Here is a 27057-nt window from a genome sequence, read left to right on the forward strand (position 1 = left end):
CAGATCATAATGAGGTAAAAAGTATAATTAACAAGGAGTCCATGGAAAGGTAAATTTAAAATTAATTGAAAACCAAATAATATAATTCTTCAAAACTGGTGGGTCAAAGAAGAAATCACAGAAATTATAGACTTCATTAAAGAGAATGACAATGAGGAGACATCATATAAAAACTTATAGGATACTGCCAAAGCAGTATGCAGGGGAAAATTTATATGGCTTAGTGTTTATACCAACGAAATAGAGAGAGAGGAGATCAATGAATTGGCCTTGCAACTTAAAAAATTAGAAAAAGAACAAATTAAAAATCCTCAGTTAAAAACTAAATTGGAAATACTAAAAATTAAAGGAGAAATTAATAAAATTGAAAATAAAAGAACTATTGAACTAATAATAATACTAGAAGCTGGTACTAAAAAAACAAATAAAATAGATAAAGTAAAAGTTAACCTAATAAAAATGAAAAGGGTGATCTCACCTCTAATGAAGAGGAAATTAAGATAATCATTAAGAACTATTTTGCTCAATTATATTGCAATGAATTCGACAATCTAGGTGAAATGTCTAAATATTTTCAAAAACATAAACTGCCTAGATTAACAGAAGAGGAAATAGAATATTTAAATAATCTCATCTCAGAAAAAGAAATTAAACAAGCCATCAAGGAACTTTCTAAGAAAAAATCCCCAGGGACAGATAAATTCACAAGTGAATTCTATCAAACATTTAAAGGCCAACTAATCGTAATACTATTCTGAAATAAGCAAGTCAACTGAAATAGATGACTTAAACCCAAGGTAAGTTGTTTGTGCTCAAAAGGTTTAGATCAGTGCTGACACAAGTGGTAAGTGTTAACAGGCTAAAGCCTAGATGGTAGGCCTCACCTGCAGGTTGATAAAGCTCAACACAATCTGACTACTTCTTTTGATGAAATAAACAGTAAATTGGTTTATTTGTAAACTCAGGAAAGGTAATCCCAATATTTTCCTCTAATCTCCTCCCCAAATCTATGGACTCCTAACAGAGCCCTCTACTGGATCTTGAAGCTCCTTAATTTACTCTGTCTAATTAGATCTCACTATTTAAACTTCCTGATCAAATCTAGTCCTCAAATTATTCTGAAGAATTAGTCTATCAGTAGAAGATAGGGTACACAGGGGAATTAGCTTGATCCAAGTTGGCTCTGGTCTAAATCTCAGACAGGTCTCTGAGCTCTGACAGGTTCTTCTTAGTTGGCACCAGATCTCAGGAACTCAATGTAGGACTGTAGTGAAGAAAGACGGATAGGATATCTTAATGGTTGGGTGGCTACATGGCTGAATCACAGAAAACACAATACAAACTATTTGACAAAATAATTGAAGAAGGGATTTACCAAATTCCTCTTGTGACACAAATATGGTACTGATTCCAAAACCAGGCAAACCAAAAACTGAGAAAGAAAACTACAGACCATCTCCTTAATGAATATAGATGCAAAAATCTTAAATAGAATACTAGCAAAAAAAAAAAAAAAACTCCAGCAAGTTATCACAAGGATTATTCACTATAATCAGGTAGGATTTATACCAGGAATGCAAGAATGGTTTAATATTAGGAAAACCATCCACTTAATTGAACATATCAATAACCAAACCAACAGAAATCACATGATTATCTCAATAGATGTAGAGAAAGCCTTTGACAAAATATAACAATTCCTATTAAAAATACTAGAAAGTATAGGAATAAATGGCCCCTTCCTCAAAATTTAAAACCATTAGCAAGTACCATCTGCAATGGGGACAATTTAGAAGCTTTCCCAATAAGATCAGAAGTGAAGCAAGGATGCCCATTACCACCTCTATTATTTAATATTGTTCTAGAAACGCTAGCGATACCAAATTATTAGAGAAGAAAAAGAAATTGAAAGGATTAAAGTAGGCAATAAGGAAACTAAACTATCACTCTTTGCAGATGATATAATGGTCTACTTAATGAACCCCAGAAAATCAACTAAAAGAGTAGTGGAAGTAATTAACAACGTTAGCAAAGTTGCAGGGTATAAGATAAACACACATAAATTATCAACATTCCTATATATTTCCAACAAAACTCAGCAGCAAGAGGTAGAAAGAGAAACTCCATTTAAAATCACTCTAGACACTATAAAATATTTAGGAATATCTGCCAAAACTAACACAGAAATTATATGAACACAACTACAAAACACTTCACACAATTAAAAGTAGATGTAAACAATTGGAAAAACATTAATTGCTCCTGGGTAGGATGAGCTAATGTAATAAAAATGACCATCCTACCCAAATTAATCAAATTATTCAGTGCCATATCTAACTACCAAAAAGCTTTTTTATAGAATTAGAAAAAGTTATAGCAAAGAACATCTGCAAGAACTAATGATCAAGAATATCAAGGGAAATAATGAAAGAAACGTGAAGGATGGGGGCCTAGCAGTACCAGATCTTACACTGTACTATAAAGTAGTAATCATCAAAACAATATGGTACTGGCTAAGAGTCAGAGGGGGTGGATCAGTGGAGTAGTCTAGTGATAAATTACCTCAGCAAGCTAGTGTTTGATAATCCCAAAGTCTCTAGCTTTGGGGACAAGAACACAATATTTGACAAAACTGCTGGAAAAATTGGAAAACGGTATGGGAAAAATTATAGTTATATTAACATCTTATACCCTATAACAAGATAAATTCAAAATGGGTAAATATAAATATAAGTTTTATTAAAAGAAAATTGGGTGAGAGGACACACCACACACTGACCTCTGTGTGAAAGCTATTAATAGAAGGGCTATACCTCTCCCCCTCCTGACAGGCTCTGCTGGACTGAGTCTGCTAAGCTGTCTCCTTTCAACAGTTGGCCAGGCAGGGAACCACTGAGAAGTTGTGTGCATTGTCAGCTTATCTAGTTCCTCAACCTGGGGTTGGTTTGAATATTGATATGGGCTATTAATGGGCTGATTGGATAACACAATGAATCTGACTGTCTATCTTCCCCCTCCTAATGGCTTAGATATATTTACCACTCAGGAAAGGTACTTCAATCTTTGACTTGGTATCAAACAACTGTATTTAATTCTGGCTTAACAGGGTTAGGAACAAGGGAAAGGATAGAGGATCTGGGGGTGCTGTTGCTAATTATCTAAGGAGATGAACAAAGCTATAGAGGTTGCTGGATCAAGTAGAGGCTGGAGATTCTTCACCCTCTCACTAACCCTGTCTTGAGCTGGCCAGAGCCAAGCCAAAGAATAGGAAAGGCTGTTGATCGTCTTGAATGACAGTTGTACTGCTCTCTCTCTCTATTGATGGTAGATATAATAGCTCTCTAGGTCTCTCAGGCAAGGAAGTTGGATTTAAGACCAAATAAGAGACAGAGAACATTGCAAAATGTAAAATGAATGACTTTTGTCAGGAAGATAGACCCCTACTCCCTTATACTTGATTGAATTTTAGTGATAGTGATAGGTTTAAGATAATCAATATTGTGATTTTAAAGTGATTAGTATAATTCCATTATATCTTAATACAATCAGTAGAATTCATGATTTTATAAGGATTTCTAACTAAAGCATAAAAACTGCTTCTACGGGGATTTCCAACCCCTCCCTAAGTTTGCACTTCTCTTTATCATAAGATGCTGACCATCTGAGTTTCATGTACTGATATGGTGCAAACATATGCACCCTTCCCTTTTTGGAAATAACCATCCTTCCCACGCCCAGATCAGATGAGTCTGAGGTAATGGTCATCACTATTTTTCTAAATAAGGGTATTGCCTTGTGACTTAACTTTTAGACTAATATGGGCTCTCCTAAATGAACTAACCAATCAGCTTTGTAGTTGGGTAATGGTTTCTAAAAAAGGTCTATATGATGTTATGTCTTGTGATATAATTCATGATCTTTGTATGGAAATAATCATTTTGTTACTGTCCTAGTATATAAACTGGGTCTCAGACGTCTTGCCTTGTCTCTCACTGGGGTCCAACTATGCAGTATGTGTGAGAGTCTGATTTTAGTGGGAGACTTGGCCCTCTTCCAATAAAATCTAACTTTCTACCTTGACTTGGAGAAATTTGGCTTTTTGACTTTATTTACCTAAATTGTCTAAATCGGGGAGGTGGGTATATATTGCACAACACTTTGATTATAGCAAATTTAAAAAGTTTTGTATAAACAAAACCAATGCAACCAAAATTAGAAGGAAAACAACAAACTGGGAGAATATTTTTATAACAAAACTCTCTGACAAAGGTTTAATTTCCCAAATATATAAGGAATTAAATCAAATTTACAAAAAATCAAGCCATTCTCCAATCAACAAATGGTCAAAAGACATGAATAGGCAGTTTTCATATGATGAAATAAAAATTATCAATAAGCTCATGAAAAAGTGTTTTAAATCGCTTCTGATTAGAGAAATGCAAATAAAAACTACTCTGAGGTACCACCTTACACCTAGCAGACTGGCCAATATGGCAACAAAGGAAAGTAATAAGTGATGGAGGGGATGTGGTAAAATTGGGACACTAATACACTGCTGGTGGAGTTGTGGATTGGTCCAACCATTCTGGAGGGATATTTGGAACTATGCCCAAAGGGCTTTAAAAGACTGCCTGTCCTTTGATCCAGCATGTCACTGGTAGGGTTTGTACCCCAAAGAGATAATAAGGAAAAATGTTTCTACAAAAATATTTATAGCCACACTCTTTGTGGTGGCAAAAAAATTAGGAAATGTGGAAGTGTCCCTCGATGGGGGAATGACTGAAAAAATTGTGGTACTGATGGCAGTGAAATACTGTGTGCTGAAAGGAATGATGAACTGGAGGATTTCCATGTGAAAGACCTCCAGGGATTGCTGTAGAGAGAAATGAGCAGACGCAGGAGAATGTTGTACACAGAGACTGCTCAACAGCTCCAGGAATGGAGCAGGAAGAGGGGAGGGAAAAATCATGACTCATGGAATCTTGGAAAAATATTCTCAATAAATTAATCAATGATTTAAAAAAAGCACTAAAAAAAAAGATGAATGCCCCTTCATTTCCTCATCATACTTAACTCTTCTCTTTGTGTAACTAAATATAAAATGACTGAATATATTCCAGTAACATATGATATCCATCATAAAGCAAAGACGGGATGTTTTAGCTATGGCACATCCTAGCCAGTGGTTCCCCAAATTCTCAATATAACAACAGACTGTGCTTCTTCACTTAGTTAGAGTCTGCGTCTGATCCCATATAACTCTATGGAATCCTCTTTATGCTTTCCTCTAGATATAAGTATTTCTGCCTTTTAGGAAACGAAGTAGAGAATTCCTTTGTCTTTGTTTTCTCCTCATTAATCCCTGGTAATATTCCCCCCTCCCCCAGAATACATAGTACATGCTACTTTCTCAGAACTCTTGAAAAAAATGTTACCAGCTCAGTTCTAACACTTGGGATGAGGAGGAATTTCAGGTTACTGAAAATATATTACTCAAGACAGGATGACTTTTTTTTTTTATAATCATGTATTTTATTAGTCAACATATATCTGAAATACAATATTACTTTTTTCTTTGTCATAGTATATATTATCTGAATGGAATTATAATTTGTATTATAACTATAATTAAAATGTTTTTATAGATAATACTTAATTTAGATTTCTGTAATTCAAAATTCACAAAAACATCATCTCTGTTTAAGATTACATGGCTACAAATATATAAGAGTTTTTAAAAATTATATCTCAGTATCTTAAATGTAATCTCTTGGAATCACTACTATTAATCTGCCTTCTTACACTTTATATTGACGAAATTTAATCAATTATTGGATTTTTATCTTCAACTTTTCTGCTTTGCTATATTTAAAAAACAGCTTTAGGGTTTACAAGCTAGACTCTAGGCACTCATGTGCCTTATCGCACGGGGAGGAAGGATCAATTCTACCATTCCTTATCATTGGTTCCTTACCATAGAAAAAAACATTGCTATCACCAAAGCACCAAGTCATCACTTTGCCATGCATTACACATGGCTTCTGGGCTATTGGGTTTTTCTCATTAATAACACTTTCACTTGATAACAGCCTTCTACTTTTACTTTCCTTGAGGGTACAGAAACATGAGGACTAAAACTTGTGCAGAGATGTTGCTGGTGTACAGAGAGGCAATGGGAGTTGATTTGTGCTTAGCTAGAAGGTCATTTTCCTCCGGAATTCATATCAGACACTGGCCTAGACTAGGTGGCTTTATCTGAAAGATCTTCTAATTTTCTTGCCACTCAGGTTTTGAACTGGGCACCAGTTGTTCACCATGTGTTTTGCAGATGTTTCTCCTTCAGAAGTGAAGTAAAGGCTATAGAACTTTGACATCTGTTCATGGCTCACAGTGATGGGCATGTTTAAGACAATCCAGGTCACACATTCTAAGAGAGGAGGAGTGGTCAGTGAACCAGGATAAGTATAAAATTCCAAGGAATTAGGAAGGAGATCCCGAGGATTAAAGTCATTGAATGTTGTTTCTTTCCCCTTCGTTTGAATTTTACCCAGAACGTCTATGATTTTCTCAAGTCCTGGCAGAGGATTACTTCCCACCTCTAAAAAAACTCCAACAACAGCCAATCCATCACCTTTAGTCAAAGCGATCTTGATACTCTCATATTTTGTATTCCAGTGAACCAAGTGAAGCTCAGCTGCAAATTGTTTTCCATTCATAGTATGCTCAGAGCCTTTTGGTTGATCGTTGGAGCCCCAGTGAAAATGAAACTGGGCCAACCTGTACTTGTCAGCCAGGGGTCCTCCGCACAACACTGATTTATCAGAGGAATCATCAAACTCAACGTTGAAAGAATGTCCATTGTTGATAATCCTTTTAGCAGAAGAGGGATCATAGTGGAACTCCAAGGGTTTCAGAGAGCTGTCATACTCCGTTTCCTTGCTCTGAATTTGGACAGGGGACTGTCTGCTTCCAAGAGCAATAGGAAAGTTCTTATGCCATGTCTCTGGTCCATTCACGCCAGTCTCGTATCCCCAGCTATGAGACATGTTGTTCTTGGAAGGTGTAACTGAAACAGAAATTACTCCTAGGGATGAAAAGCCAAAGCTGCAGCCCTGACAATTGCTGTTCTCATGTCCTTTCTTCATGAGCTTTTATAGGCTTGTCAACTCCTCACCCTTCTGCTGCCCTGGGGGGAGGGGGGGAGCGAGGGGGAAGGAGAGGGGAAGAGGGAGGAGGGGATTGAAGGTGGGGGTAGAGGACACCGGTTGGACTTGGGCGAGGAGGGAGTAGCTAGAAGGTTATCTTTGGGCTGAGCATGGTCTGGCCGGGCTGGAAGGGAGGCGGGGAAGCAGTTTTAGATTATCTCTGACCTGCTCTCTGGTTCCTTTCTCTTCTCATTGCTGTCAGGCTCCTGGTTCTTTGGGGGCTCTCAGATCTTCCTTAAGAGAGCAGCAGGTCCGGGCTAAAGGTGGAAAGAAGAGAGCCAGGGTGGCCCGGTCCTGTTTTTAGGATTCTGATGGAAAACGTTAACATGTACCCATCCCACTTCCTGCTGTGGCTGTTTCTGCTTCAGACCGGGTACTACCTTATCCTTTATTTGCCCCCATGTAGGTCCCCATTCAGGATGACTTTTTATGGTAGTTTATTTACAAAAGGAGAAAGAGTGAAAGTAAGGAAATGTGAGAGTAGATAATTACTCTGGCCCAGTCTGAACCAGACAGAGCTTCAGAGGCCCCAGCAAAGGGAGCCCAGAGGTAAATTAAACAAGGGTTTTAGCCACAAGGCCTCCTCCAAGACAAGGGGCCTCTGTGGAGGCTAGTTCCTCCAGAAAAGCCAGGAAAAGGAGTCAGCCTTTTTCACTGACCTATGTGATAGTTCTAAGGGAAAATCTAAGAGCAGTCCGAGGTCCCAAGCTGGAGCTCCTTCAAGGTCAAGTTTGAAGGTGAAAGGGCTGGTCACAGAAAATTTCTCCCACTTTTAAAGACCATTCCTTTTGTCACTTTCTGTACCTTCCATCCATTTTAAGTGGACCAATTACAGCTTTACCTTTGCTTAGAACTACCCAGAGAGCAGTCAGTGGGTTTCTGTCACCCACTATAGCACACGAGGTTGACAGACCTTCCCATACTTAAGGATAAGTGGGGTGTATATATGCTTCTGGTGATTAAAAGTGGGTGAAGGGAGAGTTAATCTCATCTTCCCAATCTCCCTGTGATCCTTTGGAAGATTAGTCTCCTCATTGGATCATTTGACATAATCATTTTGTACCCCTAAAAATCCTCTTACTACAGGTGCATACTATATTGCACCTTCTAAGAGGAAACTACAATACTTAGAGATAAGAGGGAAATAGAAGAGAGAAAGCAAAACCAATGTTTGCTAGGCACATTTACAATAAACTAATTAAGAGGCATCCACTTTAGCAGAAGAGTGTACATTCAGAATAACTGTGTTCAACCCCATTCAGTTCAATCAATTGCACCCCAAAGTTCATTCTGGATCTTCCCCCAGGAAGAGGGAGTTTCTGCAGTCATTTTTCTCCAAATAGTTCATTTTGGGGATTCAAGGAGTTGAAAATTCTCTCAAATGAAATTTTAAATTGTGGATTTTATGAAAATATATATAATCCCTCCTGATTCAACTCAGAATACATGTTTGAGTTATGGGGTATATGAATCAATTATTGAAAGAAAAACAAAAAGCAAAAAAAGGAAAACAAATAGAAGGAAAAATTAAACTTCGGGAGAAAGAAAAAATTCAAAACAAGAATCAAAATATCAAAAGTCTATGTATATAAAAATTTCTGGGTAAACAAAAACAAACTCATAACAGGCCCTTGTATTAGGGTTCAATTAAAGTAAATTCTGTCCCACAAGTCGTAGGACAAAATTCAGGAATATTGCACTTACCCATTATAAGGTAGGAATACAGGAAGTTGCCATACTGTAAGAGAGAAAGAGGTCTATTTTCGTGTGAAAGGGAAGTGTCATTCTCTGGTCTGATTTTACCTTCACTTTCAGGGATAGGAGGAACCAGGATGATAGCCAAACTTCAGTACTTGTCCGAATGTTGCAGGGGGAAGGCCTGTGTCTGTCATATATCAAAGAACTGCAACTTCCAACCTCAAACAAGTCCTCTGTCTTGGCACAGATTCTCCTCAATCCCACCAGTATTGGTTTGGTCCTTTTTGACCTTATGCTTCTAGGCACTGTGCAGATTCTCATCAATCCCTTTGGGATTGGTTGGTCTCCTTGACCTTGTGCTTCTTGGCACTATATAATGACTCTTTTGGGCTCTCCTTGGTACTACAGTGGTTCTTTTGTTCCCTTCTCCTGGAATCAGGCACAGACAATAATCAGAGTCCTATAACATTTATCAATTAATGGCAGGTTTTCATAGTCTAAAGCTTTTGGGTATGTATTACTATTACAGCAAATATATATTTTAAACTAATATTACTGCAAAATCAAAAAAGATTAATGTTGATTATATGTACTTTAAGTACAAGAAATGAGAACAAAGAAAATTCAAATACTCTATTGCATATACAAAGAAAAACAACGATAAAAATTTTTTAAATCAAAACTATATAGTTCCCAATCAGTGACACACTGTGTTTACGCAAGGAGAGGCAGAATGCAAAGGTTACTCACTCAAAAATGAAATCCATTCCTTTTTAACTTAGCTATCATCCACAGTGTGAGTGTTCATAATTTTCACTAAGAAAACAGCTTTATAAAAAACAATAGTATAGCAGCTAATGCACATTCAAGAAGTATCAAAATCCTCCAAATCATAAGAGCACATTTAAATGACAATAGCAAACTCGCTGTCATACAGGATTTACATGAGTTGCTGTGTGACATTTTTAAGAAACATATGAACTCATGGATACGTGTTACAAGTTCTACATATGTAGCAAATCATTCAACCTTGGCTGAGATATTTTTAGCAAAGTCTATTATTGCCATCATTCCAAAATGTGGCAGACAAGCCCAGAAAAAAAAACACAAACCTCTATTGCTGATGAAAACCTTTTTGGGTCTAAAATGTCACCAAGAATCTAGATCATTATGGTGGAAGGGTAGAATAAGCTGAAGTTACAAATATAAAAAACCCATTTTGAAGCTAGTAGGCTTCACAGGAAAAATCATTCCCACCTCCCAGATGAGATTATAACCCATTTTGAAGTAACTAAACCTCTTGGGAAAACTCCCTCCCTCTGGTATGAGACTCTAACAGTGTAAAAACCTGTCTCCAATATGTCCACTCATTACACATGGATCTGAGGACTAAATAGTGAAAATCATTTAAGATGTCTCATCCATGACATTTTTAATAAATGCGGAGGTGGGGAATACAATAGTGCCTTTGCACTCTTCTTCAACCACAAATGGACCCTTACCTCTTGTTACAAAGAATTCAAAGGGCAGGCAAATGATCAATCAGAGGTATTGATGCCACTAGATATCTGAAAATCATGTCTGAAGACCCCTTAAAATCAATTTAAATTCTTAAGTCATTAAATTCTCCAAAAGTTGTATACAGGTTGTAATCAGGTTGATGGAGTCCATCCATCAGTGATATGACAATTAACAAAGGCAAAAAGGAATAAAAGGCCATTTTGGCAACATGTGATCTCGATGGATTTGGTGACAAGCCCAGTATCCATAAGGGCTTATGGTTTTGCTATGGAAAAGGGTTTGTACAACTTGTTTATGGGCTTTTACAATGATATTTTCTCCGGTCATATGGGGAGGTACAACACATATAGCTAATGGCCTAAACACAGTAACAGAAAGTGACACAGTGTAACAGACTATATTACATTAGATTAATATGTGAAATTAAAACAAAATTAAACCTTAAAGCAAACAATCAGCAAATACAATATATGTGTCAGGATACAGGCACTGAATCCAAGAGTCCTTTTCTTCAATTCTAATAGCTGCGTTACAGACTTTTCCACTATTTTGGAGTTGAACAAAACGGGAACAATTAGCAATCAATAAAGCAGTGGAGTCTGAAAAGGCTTAAAAAGTCACCTCCAGACTCCTTAAGGTTCCTTCCCTTCCCCAGTATTATCACCAGATGGGACAGAGACTGAATAGGCTCTGATGATGAGAAAGTATGAAAAGATAAATCTCTCTTACTCTGGGTGATTCTAAAAGTTATTTTCAATGCTTTTTATAAAAGGCTAAAGCTCCCCCAAATCTCTTCCATAACATTTTCCACTTGTATTTCAAGATCATTGAAGTTACTTTCAATTTAAACTTTTAATTCAGCTCTGAGTTCCAACAAACAATCATCTTGTTTCTCCTTAAGGATGAATATGTAAAATACCAACCCTATTTCACTGCCTAGAAACAGTGCTACGTAGAGCCACTGTGAAATGTTCTCTGGAATTATGACTCATCTTATGTATTCATTCATTCATTTATTTATTCATTCATTCATTCATTCATTTATTAACTTGTTTATTTATTTTTAGGAAAAGTTTCCATGGTTACATGATTCATGTTCCTACTTTCCCCTTCACCTCCAACCCCCTCTCCCTATAGCCAACACACATTTCCACTGGTTTTAACATGTGTCATCAATCAAGACCTATTTCCATATTATTTTTTTAAACCCTTAACTTCTGTGTATTGGCTTCTAGGTGGAAGAGTGGTAAGGGTAGGCAATGGGGGTCAAGTGACTTGCCCAGGGTCACACAGCTGGGAAATGTCTGAGGCAGGATTTTAACCTAGAACCTCCCATCTCTAGGACTGACTCTCAATCCACTGAGCTACCCAGCTGCCCTATTTCCATATTATTGATAGTTGTATTGGTGTGGTCATTTCGAGTATGACCCATTTTAAATATCAAAGAAACAGTGTTGTTCCAACTTGGGAGATGCTATTAAAAATAACTTGGAATGGGTTTTTTAAATCATGTTTAAATTTAATTATTAAATTGCTTGTAATTTTGTTTTTTTGTCAGAAGATGGCACTCCTGCCTAGGGATCAGGGTCCCAGTGTGGTCTCTTTAAGGATGTAGACACACCTTGATCTAATTAGCATTTGGGTGGAGGGCAGGTGATGAACAAACCTTTTGCCAGAGGCTAAATTTGGGAGGGGTAAGGGGAGTCAGCTGAAGCTTTGCACAGTCGGTAATTTAATTAAGAGGTTTTGAGAGAGTTTTTCCTCTCTCCTTCCCCTAAGGGTTAAACACTAGAACCATGTGCTTCTGATCATGTGTTTCCCTCATTTGGGAAAAAACACTGCTTTTCTAAGTTGGCCTGGGGCAATGAGTTTTTATAAATTATTTTTTCCCTTAGTGTTTTTTGTTTGTTTTTTAAAGTTTAATGTAGCTCTTCCTGACTGATCTCCCCAGGTTTCACTTCTTACTTAAGTTAATTCTAGAGACACGTGGGGGGCTTCTACAGAAGGAAAGTTGATTTCAGGAGCAAAACAAGGTTAAAGCTTTGTTAATTTCAGCCTAACAATCACTCTCTCTAATAACAAACCTCACTGAGTCGAACTCACTACCTCTACTCCAGGGCTCTGGCAGATTTTGGCTACCAAGGTGGAGTCCCACCATCAGGTAAAAACCTAATTGGGTTGTTGTTCCCCTGAGGCAAGGGCATTTGGAAGGCCTCAGGGCCATGCCTCTTAAGGCTTTTTTTTGTTTTTGTTTTTGCTTTTGCTAAATTTAAGTTTTATTTTTTTACATTATTTATTTATTTTTATTTTGAATATTTTCCCATAGTTAAATGTTTCATGTTCTTTCCCTCTCCCCAAACTCCCCTAACTACCCCTTAATCCCAAGCACAATTCCACTGGGTTTTACATGTATCATTGATTAAGACCTAATTGCATATTATTGGACTAGAGTTATCACTTAATGTCTTCATCCCCAGTAATATCCCCATCAGCCTACGTGTTCAAACAGTTGTTTTTCCTCTGTGTTTCTCCTCCCACAGTTCTTCTTCTGAATGTGGCTAGTTTTCTTTCTCATAAGTCCCTTAGCCTTGCTCTGGATTCTTGCATTGCTGCTAGTAGAGAAGTCCGTTATGTTGGATTGTACCACAGTGTATCAGCCTCTGTGTACAATGTTCTCCTGGATCTGCTCCTTTCATTCTGCATCAATTCCTGGAGGCCATTCCAGTTCACATGGAATTCCTCCAGTTCTTTATTCCTTTGAGCACAATAGTATTTCATCACCAACAGATACCACAATTTGTTCAACCATTCCCCAATTGAAGGACATTCTCTCCTTTTCCAATTTTTTGCAACCACAAAGAGTGCAGCTATAAATATTTTTGTACAAGTCTTTTTCCTTATTATCTCTTTGGGGCATAAACCAAGCAGTGCTATGCATGCCTCTAAGATCTAAAACAGCTGTGTTCTTTTTAAGGGGGAAAAAAGAAAAATATTTAAACTTACTCTTGTCTAGTAGCTGTGAATTATAGAAAGCTACAAAGAAGGTGACTTGAGATTTTTACAGAGTAAAGGAAAAGTCAAGAAAAATTGAGGGAGATTGAGGGCATTTGTGACAACCTTTGTGGATTTCTAGAATGTAAGGGTTAAAAATTAAAGGTTGTACAAAATGTATAAAAACGTGGTTACCAAAAATATATTTCTTAAGTCAAGATGACTTTTTATAGTAGTTATTTGTCACCCACTATAGCATATGAGGGTCATAGACCTCCCCATACAAGGATAAGTGGGGTGTGTATGCTTCTGGTGATTAAATCTAACAGTGGGTGAGGAGAGAGTTAATCCCATCTTCACAGCATCTCCCTGATTCCATAGGGAAAAACATTTCAGAGTAAGATATTTCTCCAGGTTTTAGTCTTCCAACATCATTCTCGTTTCAGACACAAAATGCCTTTGTCAGTATTCCATTGGGTTCTGAATGATTGGTCTCCAGTGCTGGCTCTGATACTCTTCAAGATTAGGAGTTTTGGTAAATCCTTTGTGTGCTTCAGTGTCCTCCAGTCATTTGATGAGGGTTGTACTATTTGGATTCTGAAGGTTCAGCTCTATGTCTTGTGACTTTTGCTGGTTTAGGGATCAATAACACTCAAGGATGTGACTGTGGACTTCACCCAGGAGGAGTGGGACCTGTTGGACCTCTCTCAGAAAGAGCTGTACTTGGAGGTCATGCTGGAGAATGTACAGAATCTACTCTCTGTGGGTAAGGACCATTTCCTCTGTTAACCCTGAATCTCTCACTAAGGAAATGTCTTCATTCCAAGACAAATATATAGGATTTTGAACCTTTTTCAGTGATCAAAAAAGAAAAAGTGCTGATCTTTGCCCTGGGTTCTCCTCCCACCTGCTTTTCATTAAAAAAGTCAAATTAATAAGAATCCAAGTCATTCCCTAATTGACAAATGATTAAAGGTTATGAATAATCAGTTTTCAGATGAAGCAATCAAAGCTCTTATTAATCATATGAAAAAATGTTCTAAATCCCTCTTGATTAGAGAAGTAAATTAAAAGATCTCTGAGGTACCACCTCACCACTACCAGATTGGCCAATATAACAGTAAAGAAAAATGACAAAGGTTGGAAGGAATGTGGCAAAATTAACTGATCCATCCATTCTGGAGGATGATTTGGAATTACTCCAAAAGGGTTATGAAATGATGCAACTCTTTTGATCCAGTAATACCAGTACTAGGTCTGTACCCCAAAGAAATCAGAAAAAAGGAAAGGACCTACATGTAGGAAAAGATTTGTAACTGGTGTTTTGGTGGTAGTGAAAAACTGGAAATTGAAATGATATCTATCAGTTGAAGAATGGCTGAACAAATTGTGTTATATTATGGTGATGGAATACTATTGTGCTCTGTGAAATGATGAATAGGATGATTTCAGAAAAAGCTGGAAAGACTGACATGAAGTGATGCAGGATGAAATAAGCCAAACCAGGAGAACATTGTGCAAAGTACCATTAATATTGTGGAATGATCAACTGTGATAGACTTGGCTATTCTCAGCAATACAATGATACAGTACAATGCTGAGGGATTCTGATAAAGAATACTTCCAGATAAACAACTGTTGGACTTGGAATCCAAGTGAAAGCATAAATTATTCAGTTGTTTATTTGGGTTTTTGTTTTGAGGTTGTGGCTTTATATGATTATTCACTTACAAAAATAAATAATATGAAAATAAAATTTTTAAAAAAGTATAAAAGTGTATCTCACAGCTCCTAATTCTGCTTAGTCTAGTAACTTTGTCCTTATTCCTCCTTCATTCTTTCCTCAAATTGCAGGCCACATGATAGGAATGGAAAGGAAAAGAATAAACATTTCAAAATACCTGCTCTGTGTCCTCTCCTGGGTAAAGGAGTTCATTCATTTAACAACATTCCTATGAGTGTGATATTCTTATTGTCCTCAATTTATACTTGAGGCATCTGAGGCAAACAGAGGTTAAATAACTTGCCCAGGAGCACTCACTTGCCATCTCTCTGAAGCACAATTCAATTTGTTTTTTCTGACTCCCAAGTTCTTTTCTTTTACCCTTTTGCTACCGGCAACCTTTAATTTCTAGATAGTAGAAGGTGTGGAATGTGCCTATCCTTCTATTACAAGAGGTAAGTAAAGATGGAATTTTCTGATTGCAAATGGGTTCTATGATCTCTTCCCTCCTGAAAATTTCCCAACAGTGAATATAACTGAAAGCATTCTGTAGGCCTTACTTACATGCCGTTAAAAAGACCATATCTTTTATTTTTCTCTCCTAATCCCTTCCTTCTTTCTTTTGCCCAGGGCTTCCAGTACCTAGAGAAAATATTATCTCATGTTTTCAGCAAGGGCAAGCACCATGGCTGCTAGAGCGAAAAGGCCCAAGGAGCTCCTGTCCAGGTAAGTGAGGTGAAAGCAGGTGTATAAGGACTGTTATTGCAAAAGACTTATCTGTTGTAGCAAAGAGAGTGCTAGACTTGGGGGCTGGCAGAACAATGCTGAATCATGTTGTTCATTTCCTGAAAAATGTATGATAGACTCAGTATAGAGATGAATATTTAGTGTGTCTGCATTAAATGACATAATATCTCCATCTGTAGGGAAAAGAAGAAAACTTATATTCCACTTTGAAAATTACTATATAAGAGTTAGCATATAAAATTTACCAAGGATGACAGTGTGATAGTGCATCCAAAATAATGAGAACAGACTATGACACAAAATTTAAGAACAATCAAAGAGTGGCTTTTTTTTAAAATTTTAAACCCTTAATTTCTGTGTATTGACTTATAGGTGGAAGAGTGGTAAGGGTAGGCAATGGGGGTCAAGTGACTTGCCCAGGGTCACTCAGCTGGGAAGTGTCTGAGGCCGGATTTGAACCTAGGACCTCCAGTCTCTAGGCATGGCTCTCAATCCACTGAGCTACCCAGCTGCCCCTCAAAGAGTGGCTTTTTAAGAAAGGTAGAAAGTTCAGTGGAGAAAGACTGTCCAATACTGTGGACAAATCATGCTCAGGCTTAGGGTTTGAGTTGTAGTCTAGCTTCCAGGAAGTTGGTCAGGCCATCCCTCCATTCTTTACTCATGATATGAGTTGCAAAGTATGATCAGAATCTTGGGTCTGCAAATGTCACAGGTCCATTGTGAGCTTTCATTGTTATTGTATGTGAAAGTATTTCTGTAATTTCCATCTTTCAGATATGACCAAATCGTGTATGCAAAGACTGGTTCTTCCTGTTTAATTTTCAAAACTCCTTTTTGCCTGTGGAAATGGAATAAAAATCAGTTGATTTTCTGCCATTAGAGGAAAGTGTTAGAGAGATATTTAGCTTAGCAGATAGGATGAATGATTGACAAGGAACAGGCTTCAGAATACTGTGTGGGTGACAAAGAAAAAGTCAGTTGAACTGAAAACTCTCTGGAGATGAGTGCTGATTTCTCCTCTGTGTGTGGATCCTGTCTAACTGACATCATCTACAAGCAAAAGACCTCTTTAGCTGGAGTTAGGTCGAGTTGAGATGAGACATTACAGGGTTAAACTCTATGTCAAATATCCTTGTTCCCTCTCCAAGCTTGGATTTTATAGTAGCAGTTACACTGGGACATCAATGAAACATATCTGGTAAAGAGACATCTTTGGACACACGTGAGATACCCACAACTACAGCTAGACCTGTTCACCATCCTGTTTCTTAATTGGTTAGAGATTAGGTAGCTGTCAGTTTTGTAGCCGCTAGTGTAGTTTTATCCTCCCAGACTTTGGGGAGGGGACCCTTAGTACTTTAGGATAGTTTACTCAATCCCTTCCCTTCCTGTCCCAGTTCTGATTAAACCCTTTTAATATATACATATGCTCCTTGTTAAGTTCCTTTCCCAAATATGGGTAATTGGCACCCCACCAACAATAAGGACCAACTGTGTAAAGATCCAGCTAGTACTTTGGTATTATTCCATTTACCCTCATTTATCCCATTTCCTATCTTACCCAAACCCACCAGGGTTAGTTTATTATTTCAAAAGAAACTGTATTTCTCTATGTGTGTGTCCTTCTTCCTGTGTTTATATCATTATTTGTTTTCTTCAGAGGCAAAGACTAATTCTGAAGTAAAGGAGATGTCTACAAAGCTGAACTTTTTTGTGGAAGGATGTCGCCCCCCAAGATGCATGACTGAGGGTCTCTGTAACTTCATTTTGAGAGAAAACTGTGACTCTAATATGAAAGTAAATAAAAATCCAAAGAGTGGCTGTGAATTTGATGAGACTGCAGAAAAATTCAGCCAATATTCAGTCCTAAATCACTATAAAAAATTGACCCCAGTAAATGAGAGTTTTCAGGATAGTAAATACAGCAAATGCTTTCCTGAAGAAGTAAGACTTATTCAGTCCCCTGATAAACCTTCTGAAATGCCCCTGTATCAAGGTAACCTACAGGGAATGGCCTTTAGCTCTCTTAATAGACATTCAATCAGTAAATGTGTAAAGATGGTTTCTGTGAGTAATAAAGGTAGGAGACATTCTAGTCAGAACTCTGAGCTTGCTGTACATCAAATAATCCACTATGGAGAGAAACCTTATGAATGTAAACAATGTGGAAAGACTTTTACACAGAGGGGCCATCTTGCTGCTCATCAGAGAGTCCACACTGGAGAGAAGCCTTATGAATGTAAACAGTGTGGAAAGGCTTTCACAGTGAGGGGCCATCTTGCTAGACATCAAAGAATCCATACTGGAGAGAAAACTTATGAATGTAAACAGTGTAGAAAGGCTTTCACAGTGAGGGGCCATCTTGCCGCACATCAGAGAATCCATACTGGAGAGAAACCTTATGAATGTAAACAGTGTGGAAAGGCTTTCAATTTTAGGAGCTATCTTGCTAGACATCAGAGAATGCACACTGGAGAGAAACCTTATGAATGTAAACAGTGTGGAAAGGCTTTCACACGGAGGAGCTCTCTTGCCAGACATCAGAGAATGCACACTGGAGAGAAACTTTATGAATGTAAACAATGCAGAAAGGTTTTCACACTTAAGCTCAGTCTAGCTGGACATCAGACAGTCCACACTGGAGAGAAACCTTATGAATGTAAACAATGCGGAAAGGCTTTCACAAGGAAGAGCACTCTTGCTGCACATCATAAAATCCACACTGGAGAAAAGCCTTATGAATGTAAACAGTGTGGAAAGGTTTTCACTCATAGGAGCAGTCTTGGTATACATCAGACAGTCCACACTGGAGAGAAACCTTATGAATGTAAACAATGCGGAAAGGCTTTCACAAGGAAGAGCACTCTTGCCGCACATCAGAAAATCCACACTGGAGAAAAGCCTTATGAATGTAAACAGTGTGGAAAGTCTTTCACTCATAGGAGCAGTATTACTAAACATCAAAGGATCCACAGTGGAGAGAAACCTTAATATGTGGAGTGAAAAATTTGTGTGTTATTCTCAAGGTAATTTTCATTAATAATTAAATTAGTAGAGCTCATCTCCCCTTCTTCCCTGCCTCCCCCATCAAGCTCCCTTCAAGACACCCTCAATCACACCCTCCAACCTTCTCCCTGTAGGACAAAAGCTTTACATCCTGTAAATGTTTTGCCTTGTAAATGTTTTGGCTGTTCTTAGACCCTAAAGCAACACATGATCAGATCTTAAGTACCCTTTTGTCTTAGACGTTCTTCCCACTGAATCAAAGACTTCCCCCAGGTAGTGGAGCCCAATGGCTGGAATGATACTATGTACCCATTGTAAAACCTCAGCTCCTCACAGATAATCCAGTTCTGTAGAGCTCCCCTTTTTGTATCTATCTACAGCTTCCTGATCATTTCTTTAAAATGTTAATTTGCTTGAATGTATCCATTGTAAAGCTATTCAACTTTATATTCCTTTCCTTTATTTCTGGATTTCAATCATTGTAAAAATGTTATCATCCCTTCAGAGAGGCTTTGATTGTATCAGCCTTCTCCTATAAATAAGGGATTTTTTCTGTGAATTTTTGGAGTATTTGTCTTAGGTCAATGGCTTGAGATAGTGCCCTGCATTTTTTCTTCCTCTCTCAATAAAGCATTACATCTTAAGTGATGGTTTCCCCGGCCTTTCTTTAATAGTGATTAAAGGGGGTGTGCTTTGAAATTTTCAAGGCCCCCTCAATTTGCCCTCCACACATTCTGAATATAAAAAATGTGGAAATGGTTTTCCATGGAAGGTTTCTCTTGCTACACATCAGAGCATAGTGTAGAGAAACTTTATGAATGTCATTAATTTGGATAGGCTTTCACATAAAGCTCCACAGTTGCTTCATGTCAGGAAATCTTTACTGGAAACAGACCTCATGAGTGAGAGTGATCTTATAGTTGGCACTCTTAGGCTTTTTGACATAAGAGGATCCACACTAGAGAGAAACTTTAGGAATATGATGAATGTGGTAAGGCCTTGAGGCAACAATCATCTCTTATTCCCAATGAGAATTTCCTTTGGATAGAAATCTTATTACTGTCATGAATGAAGAAAGACACTGAAATGGAGAGACCAGAGTTTGTTCAGTAAGAGAAGATGGATTCTGACCAGATCAGTGCTAGATGGATTCCCTGTAGGAAGGCTTTTAGCCAGAGATCATATCTCTTCCTTTCTATCAGAGGATTCATAGTGCAGAATAACCTAATGAATATGTTCAAGTTGTATGTGTTTTCCTCAGGAGGAGAGTGATGACTAAAAATGTAAATTATAATAAATCTGAGGGACCACCCCGTATCTATTAGATTGGCTATTATGACAGAAAAGGAAAGTGATAAAAGTTGGAGTTATGTGGGAAAACTGAGATACTAATGAACTATTGGAGGACTGGTGAACTGATTCAACCCTTTTGGAGAGAGCAGTTTAGAACTATGTTAAAAGGGCATTAAGAAACAAAAAGGAAGAGGATCTATATGTGTTTTTTTAAAAGAAGCACTGTAAACCTGCTCTTTTTGTGGTGATGAAAGAATTGGAAAATAAGAGGAAGCTCATCAATTTGGAAATGGCTGAGTAAATGGTGGCATATGATTGTGATGGAATACTATTGTTTTATAATTAATGAGGACAAGGAAGAGCTCAGAAAAACCTGGAAAGACTTGAGAACTGATGCAGACTGAATTTTGCAATACCAGGAGAACAATGAACATTGGGACAGCAATATGATGCAAAACAATTGTGAACTGAGCTATTCTCAATAATACAATGATCCTAAATAATCCCCAAGACTGCATAATAAAAAATTTCATGTTTCCAAAGAACTCGTGGAGTCTGAATCCAGACCAAAGAGCAATTTTTTCATTTTTTGATTTTTTTTTAGTTTAGCTCTCTATAAGGATCAATAAGAAAAATATTTTATATGATTCAAAATCTTTATGAGATTGCTTAACATCTGTTGGGCATGGGAGAAATAATCCAAGACAAATCTTTTTTAAAATGTTGGATATTGTTTTTACACATGATTGTCAAAATATAAAATATGAAATGATGGAGAAGAGTTGTGTCATCAGTGAACAATATTCTTTCTGGAATGAAGGAATGTAAAGGGAATGATTACAGGAAAGGCTTCCCCTTGAACTCATACTTGATTATACAGTGGATATCTTATGCTGGAGATAAGAATCAGTATCTCCAATTCCCCAGGAAAGCCATTTTTGTTGTAGTAAAAACTTCATAAACAGTCCCACAGAGGAGCCCTCATTAAACCCCATATTTCATACTATGCAAAATAGTACAATGAAAAGGACTTTTTTTCTCAAATCCTAATGCTTGTCACTCTTCCTCATTATTTGTTGGTGTTCGTCTGTTACAGTTATTTTAGCTATTCCCTAGTTAACTGACACTTGTTTCCTGTTATTTTTGCTGGCATGTATAGATCTTATCAAAGAAACAAAATAAGAGTGCATTGGGAAGATGTGGAAGGGTTGGGAACCTGGTCCTTACAGTTCAGTGCATTCTATCCAAGGGCTCAGGCTCATGATGCAGTGGGCTGATTTCTGGGTCTGAGCAGAAGACCAACCCATTTGATAAAGTAACGTAAGGGTTAAAATAGGGGTTTTGACAAAATAAGAGGGCAGCTTTTAATAATTTGTTTTAATGAGAATGTAGTAGAGTTGTAAATTCATGTTATCCCTTTTAGCAACAGAAAGAAAACTTCTAACAGCTCTTAACAATTAATAATTTAGTTTAATTAAAATAGAGATAGTAAAGGAATATAGTAAAATGAATATAGTAAAGGAGAGAAATATAGGAAAGAGGTAGAGAAAGAAATTTTTCCTAAGTCTCTACAAGTTATCCTATAACTACCTGTAATTACTGCCTAAAACTGCCACTAATAACCACCACCCCACAAAGTTGCAACCCAATCTAGCCCAATCAAAATTGTTATATTGAATCTCTGGGAGCCAAGAATCCACACTGTTGATTGACAGGTGGGTCTGTTGGATATCGGAATGTTCCCAGAGGGCCGTGAGGACAGGGGAGAGAGCGGTTGGCCCAGGGTGGTATAAATTCCTTGGCAGCCCTGGCTGAGGGTTCCTTTCCTTCGCTTGGACTGGAGATCTGTGGATCCTGGTCTTTTGGAATTGAGACTTGCTGGGCTCAACCTTGCAAGATCTTCCTGTCTTGTTCCTGATTACATCATCAACCTATACCCAGACCATCATCTTCTGATTCTACTGCCCCTAGATATTAGGAAATCAATCATCTTAGTTATCTAGGTTTCCCAGGGCCCGGGACGGATCCGGGAAGTGGGCAGGAGAAGAAGAAGAGGGTGGAAAAGGGGTGGATATCCCAAAGACTGTTTAGGTATATCATCTAGCAAAAGAAGAAGCTGAAACATCAAGAAGCAGTTTGCCTACTCTGGTTTATCTGTGGCCAGGCTGGACCAGAGAAGCTAACCATCCTGACTCAATACTTGCCTACAGATCTGAGGGTTTATCATCATCCAAGTAGATAGGGTTTCCCAATCCCTCTATCCAATCCCAATACCCCATCTTTGCTAAATACAATCAAAGCCTTTTATTTATTTTTTTTCACATTTCCACTGGTTTTATTATGTGTGGTCAGTCAAGACTTATTTACACATTATTGATAATTACATGGGTGTGGTCTTTTCAGGTCTACATCTCCAACCATGTCTTCATCAACCCAAGTGTCCAAGCAGTTGTTTTTCTTCTGTGTTTCTACTCCTGTAGTTCTTCCTCTGAATGTGGGTAGTGTTCCTTTCCATAAGTCCCTCAGAATTGTCTTAGGTCATTGCATTGCTGCTAGTACAGAAGTCCATTACATTCAATTTTACCACAATGTATCAGTCTCTGTGTACAATGTTTTTCTGGCTCTGCTCCTTTCACTCTGCATCAATTCCTGGAGGTCATTCCAGTTCACATGGAATTCCTCCAGTTCTTTATTGCTTTCAGCACAACAGTATTCCATCACCACCAGATACAACAATTTTTTCAGTCATTCCCCAACTGAAGGACATTCCCTTGTTTTCCAGTTTTTTTGTGACCACAAAGAGTGCAGGTATAAATATTTTTGTACATGTCTTTTTTCTTATGGTCTCTTTGGGGTATAAACCCAGCATTGTTATGGATGGATCAAAGGGCAGGCAGTCTTTTTTTTTAAACCCTTAACTTCTGTGTATTGACTTATAGGTGGAAGAGTGGTAAGGGTAGGCAATGGGGGTCAAGTGACTTGCCCAGGGTCACACAGCTGGGAAGTGTCTGAGGCCGGATTTGAACCTAGGACCTCCCATCTCTAGGCCTGACTCTCAATCCACTGAGCTACCCAGCTGCCCCCTGGCAAGCAGTCTTTTATCACTCTTTGGGCATAGTTCCAAATTGCCATCCAGAATGGTTGGATCAGTTCACAACTCCACCAGCAATGCATTAATGTTCCAATTTTGCCACATCCCCTCCAGCATTCATTTCAGCAGCACTCTCTCCCACTATCATTTTAGCCAATCTGCTAGGTGTGAGGTGCTACCTCAGAGTTGTTTTGTTTTGCATTTCTCTAATTATTAGAGATTTAGAACACTTTCTCAAGTGCTTATTAATACTTTTTATTTCTTTATCTTAAAATTGCCTATTCATGTCCCTTGCCCATTTATTAATTGGGGAATGGCTTGATTTTTATACAATTGATTTAGCTCTTTGTATATTTGAGTAATTAGATCTCTGTCAGAATTTTTTGTTATAAAGATTTTTTCCCAGTTTGTTGTTTCCCTTCTGATTTTGGTTGCATTGTTTTTCTTTGTACAAAAGCTTTTTAATTATTATAATCAAAATTATTTATTTTACATAAATAAAAGAGGTGATAATGGGCATCCTTGTTTCACACCTGATCTTATTGGGAAGGCTTCTAATTTATCCCCATTGCATATGATGCTTGTTGATGGTTTAAGATATATACTGTTTATTATTTTTAGGAAAGAACCTTCTATTCCTATACTTTCTAGTGTTTTCAGTATTTTGTCAAAGGCTTTTTCAGCATCTATTGAGATAATCATGGGTTTTTTTATTGGTTTGCTTATTGATATGGTCAATTATGTAGATGGTTTTCCTAATGTTGAACCATCCTTGCATTCCTGGTATAAATCCCACCTGATCATGATGAATAACCATCTTGATCACTTGCTGGAGTCTTTTTGCTAGTATTCTATTTAAGATTTTTGCATCTATATTCATTAAGGAGATTGGTCTGTAATTTTCTTTCTCTGTTTTTGATCTGCCTGGCTTTGGAATCAGTACCATATTTGTGTCATAAAAGGAGTTTGGTAAGACTCCTTCTTTGCTTATTATATAAAATAATTTGTATAGTATTGGGATTAATTGTTCTTTGAATGTCTGGTAGAATTCACTTGTGAATCCATCAGGCCCTGGCGATTTTTTCTTAGGGAGTTCTTTAATGGCCTGTTCAATTTCTTTTTCTGATATTGGATTATTTAAGTATTCTATTTCTTCTGCTGTTAATCTAGGCAATTTATATTTTTGCAAATAATCATCCATATCACCTAGATTACTAAATTTATTGCTATATAATTGGGCAAAATAGTTTTTAATGATTGCCTTAACTTCCTCTTCATTAGAGGTGAGGTCTCCTTTTTCATCTTTGATACTATTAATTTGGTTTTCTTCTTTCCTTTTTAAAATTATATTAACCAGTACTTTGTCTATTTTATCTGTTTTTTCAAAATACCAGCTTCTACTCTTATTTATTAATTCAATAGTTCTTTTACTTTCAATTTTATTAATTTCTCCTTTGATTTTTAGTATTTCTAATTTAGTTTTCATCTGAGGATTTTTAATTTGTTCATTTTCTAGTTTTTTAAGTTGCATGCCCAATTCATTAACCTCTGCCCTCCCTAATTTGTTAATATATGTACTCAATGATATCAATTTTCCCCTTAGAACTGCTTTGGCTGCATCCCATAAGTTTGGGTAAGATGTCTCATCATTGTCATTGTCTTCAATGAAATTATTAATTGTTTCTATGATTTGTTCTTTCACTAAATTATTTTGGAGAATCATATTATTTAATTTCCAATTTGTTTTTGGTTTGCCTCTCCATGTATTCTTACTAATAACTATTTTTATTGCATTATGATCTGAGAAGGTTACATTTATTATTTCTGCTTTTTTGCATTTGTTTGCCATGTTTCTGTGCCCTATTACATGGTCTATCTTTGTGAATGTTCCATGTGCTACTGAAAAGAAGGTGTATTCCTTTTTGTATCTATTTATTTTTCTCCAAATATCTATTAACTTGAATTTTTCTAGGGTTTCGTTCACCTATCTTATCTCTGTCTTATTTATTTTTTGGATTGACTTTTCTAGATCTGATAGGGGAAGGTTCAGGTCCCCCACTAGTATGGTTTTGCTATCTATTTCATCCTTGAGCTCCATTAGCTTCTCCTTTAGAAATCTGGAAGCTATTCCGTTTGGTGCATACATATTGAGTACTGATATTTCTTCATTGTTTATAGTGCCTTTTATTAGGATGTAGTAACCTTCCCTATCTCTTTTAACCTTATATATTTTTACTTTGGCTCTGTCAGAGATCATGATAGCCACCCCTGCCTTCTTTTTCTCATTTGAAGCCCAAAAGATTTTGCTCCATCCTCTCATTTTCATTCTATGTCTGTCTTTCTGTCTGATGTGTGTTTCTTGTAAACAACATATGGTTGGGTTTTGGTTTCTAATCCACTCTGCTATTTGCTTACGTTTTATGGGTGAGTTCATCCCATTCACATTCAGAGTTATAATTATCAACTCTGCATTCCCAGACATTTTGTTCTCCTAGTCCTGTCCTTTCTTCTTTCACTGTTTCCTTCTATACCAGTGTTTTGTTTTTAATCAGTTCCTATAATCCCCTCCCTCATTGTACTTCCCTTTCTCTCCCCTCCCTTCATATTCCCCTCTTATTGTTCTTTAAAGCCATGCTCCTCCCCCCCAAGCCCTCTCCCTCTCTAATATTGCTTCCCTCCCTATCAGTCCCTTTGTTACCCTTCTACTTCTCTATAGGGTGTGAATCAATTTTCTGCCCCAATGGATCTGATTGTTCTTCTCTAAGTTTATTTCAATGCACTTAAGTATTGAATATTCCCTCTCTCTAACCTCTTTACCCTCAATCAAAGCCTTTTAGTGCCTTCCTGAAGTGGTTATTTATAGCTTCTCTGGGAAGGGAGATACTGCAGTCAGAGACAAACGTTACCAAGCTAATAGAGCCCATCATACACTATCAATCAACCCCAGGTGGGACCTGAAGGGATACCATCCATTGTCCTGAAGGGTCCTGCCTGGGCACTGTTTTAAAGGAGGAGGTGTCAAATTATCTAGTTAGGGCAAGCCTCAGTTGATCTTGCCCTAGCCACCTATCTGGGCTATCACCGTTGTCACACATTTACCAGTGGTAGTATCCAGTTTAGTTCATCGTCCCTCTCCATCTACAACATCTACTTTAATTTTATAACAAAATAAACCCAATCAGTGTTTAATCCAACCCCAACTAGGACTGTCAATGGAGACCAGTCACCTCACAACCCAGAAAAGGTCAAAAAGCCCTCTCAGTAAGCTCAGGCCTCCCTTTATATTCCAACAACTAAATGCCAACCACCAACCCAACTCACTCCCAGCAGCCAATTTCCCAGCAACTACCAGCCATAATTGTCAGCAACTGACCCTTTTATCACTTTTTCTACCTCACTTCATTACTCTATTGTTCCTCCTTCCTATGGTTTCTATGGTTTCTACTTCCTGTCACTGTGGGCTGGTTAATCCCTACACATCTCTGTGGTAAGAGAACCTCCAAGTCCCTGGTTAAATTTTAAAAAATAAAGTATTCCTTTTTATAGGAATAAGGGAGGATTTGAGGTGTCCAAATCCACCTTGTCTCTGGAAATATCATCTAATGGCAACTTAGGGGACATCCTAAGGTTGAGCCATCAGGCTAAAGAGAAGACACAACTCTCTTCATAAGCAAGAGGCAAGGTACCCTCTTTTCTGGGGACATTGGTTAAAGAGACACATTTTTTGCTGATGGGAATTTCATGCCCCCATTGAGAAATCATATTGTTCTTGGAGAAATAGC

General features: G+C 37.5%; 2 protein-coding genes across 2 annotated transcripts in view; one reads left to right on the forward strand and one right to left on the reverse strand.

The window, feature by feature from the left end:
* Positions 1-6163: 6163 nt before the first annotated feature.
* LOC123242877 (carbonic anhydrase 2-like) lies at positions 6164-7133 on the reverse strand. The gene has a single exon (XM_044670987.1). It carries the CDS (start codon positions 7044-7046, stop codon positions 6252-6254), a length of 795 nt encoding a protein of 264 aa, XP_044526922.1. The 5' UTR covers positions 7047-7133; the 3' UTR covers positions 6164-6251.
* Positions 7134-7531: 398 nt separating this feature from the next.
* The window catches only part of LOC123239360 (zinc finger protein 420-like), a gene marked incomplete at its 3' end in the record, with an annotated part of 159469 nt that continues 139943 nt past the window's right edge, over positions 7532-27057 (forward strand). Inside the window, exons 1-5 of the mRNA XM_044666635.1 lie at positions 7532-7607; positions 12542-12585; positions 14055-14159; positions 15551-15593; positions 17546-18859. Coding sequence (XP_044522570.1) covers positions 7532-7607; positions 12542-12585; positions 14055-14159; positions 15551-15593; positions 17546-18859 — 1582 coding nt within the window. The remainder of the gene's footprint in view (positions 7608-12541; positions 12586-14054; positions 14160-15550; positions 15594-17545; positions 18860-27057) is intronic.

The sequence above is a fragment of the Gracilinanus agilis genome, chromosome 3 (genome assembly GCF_016433145.1).
Source record: "Gracilinanus agilis isolate LMUSP501 chromosome 3, AgileGrace, whole genome shotgun sequence".
In the NCBI taxonomy this organism is placed as follows: domain Eukaryota; kingdom Metazoa; phylum Chordata; class Mammalia; order Didelphimorphia; family Didelphidae; genus Gracilinanus; species Gracilinanus agilis.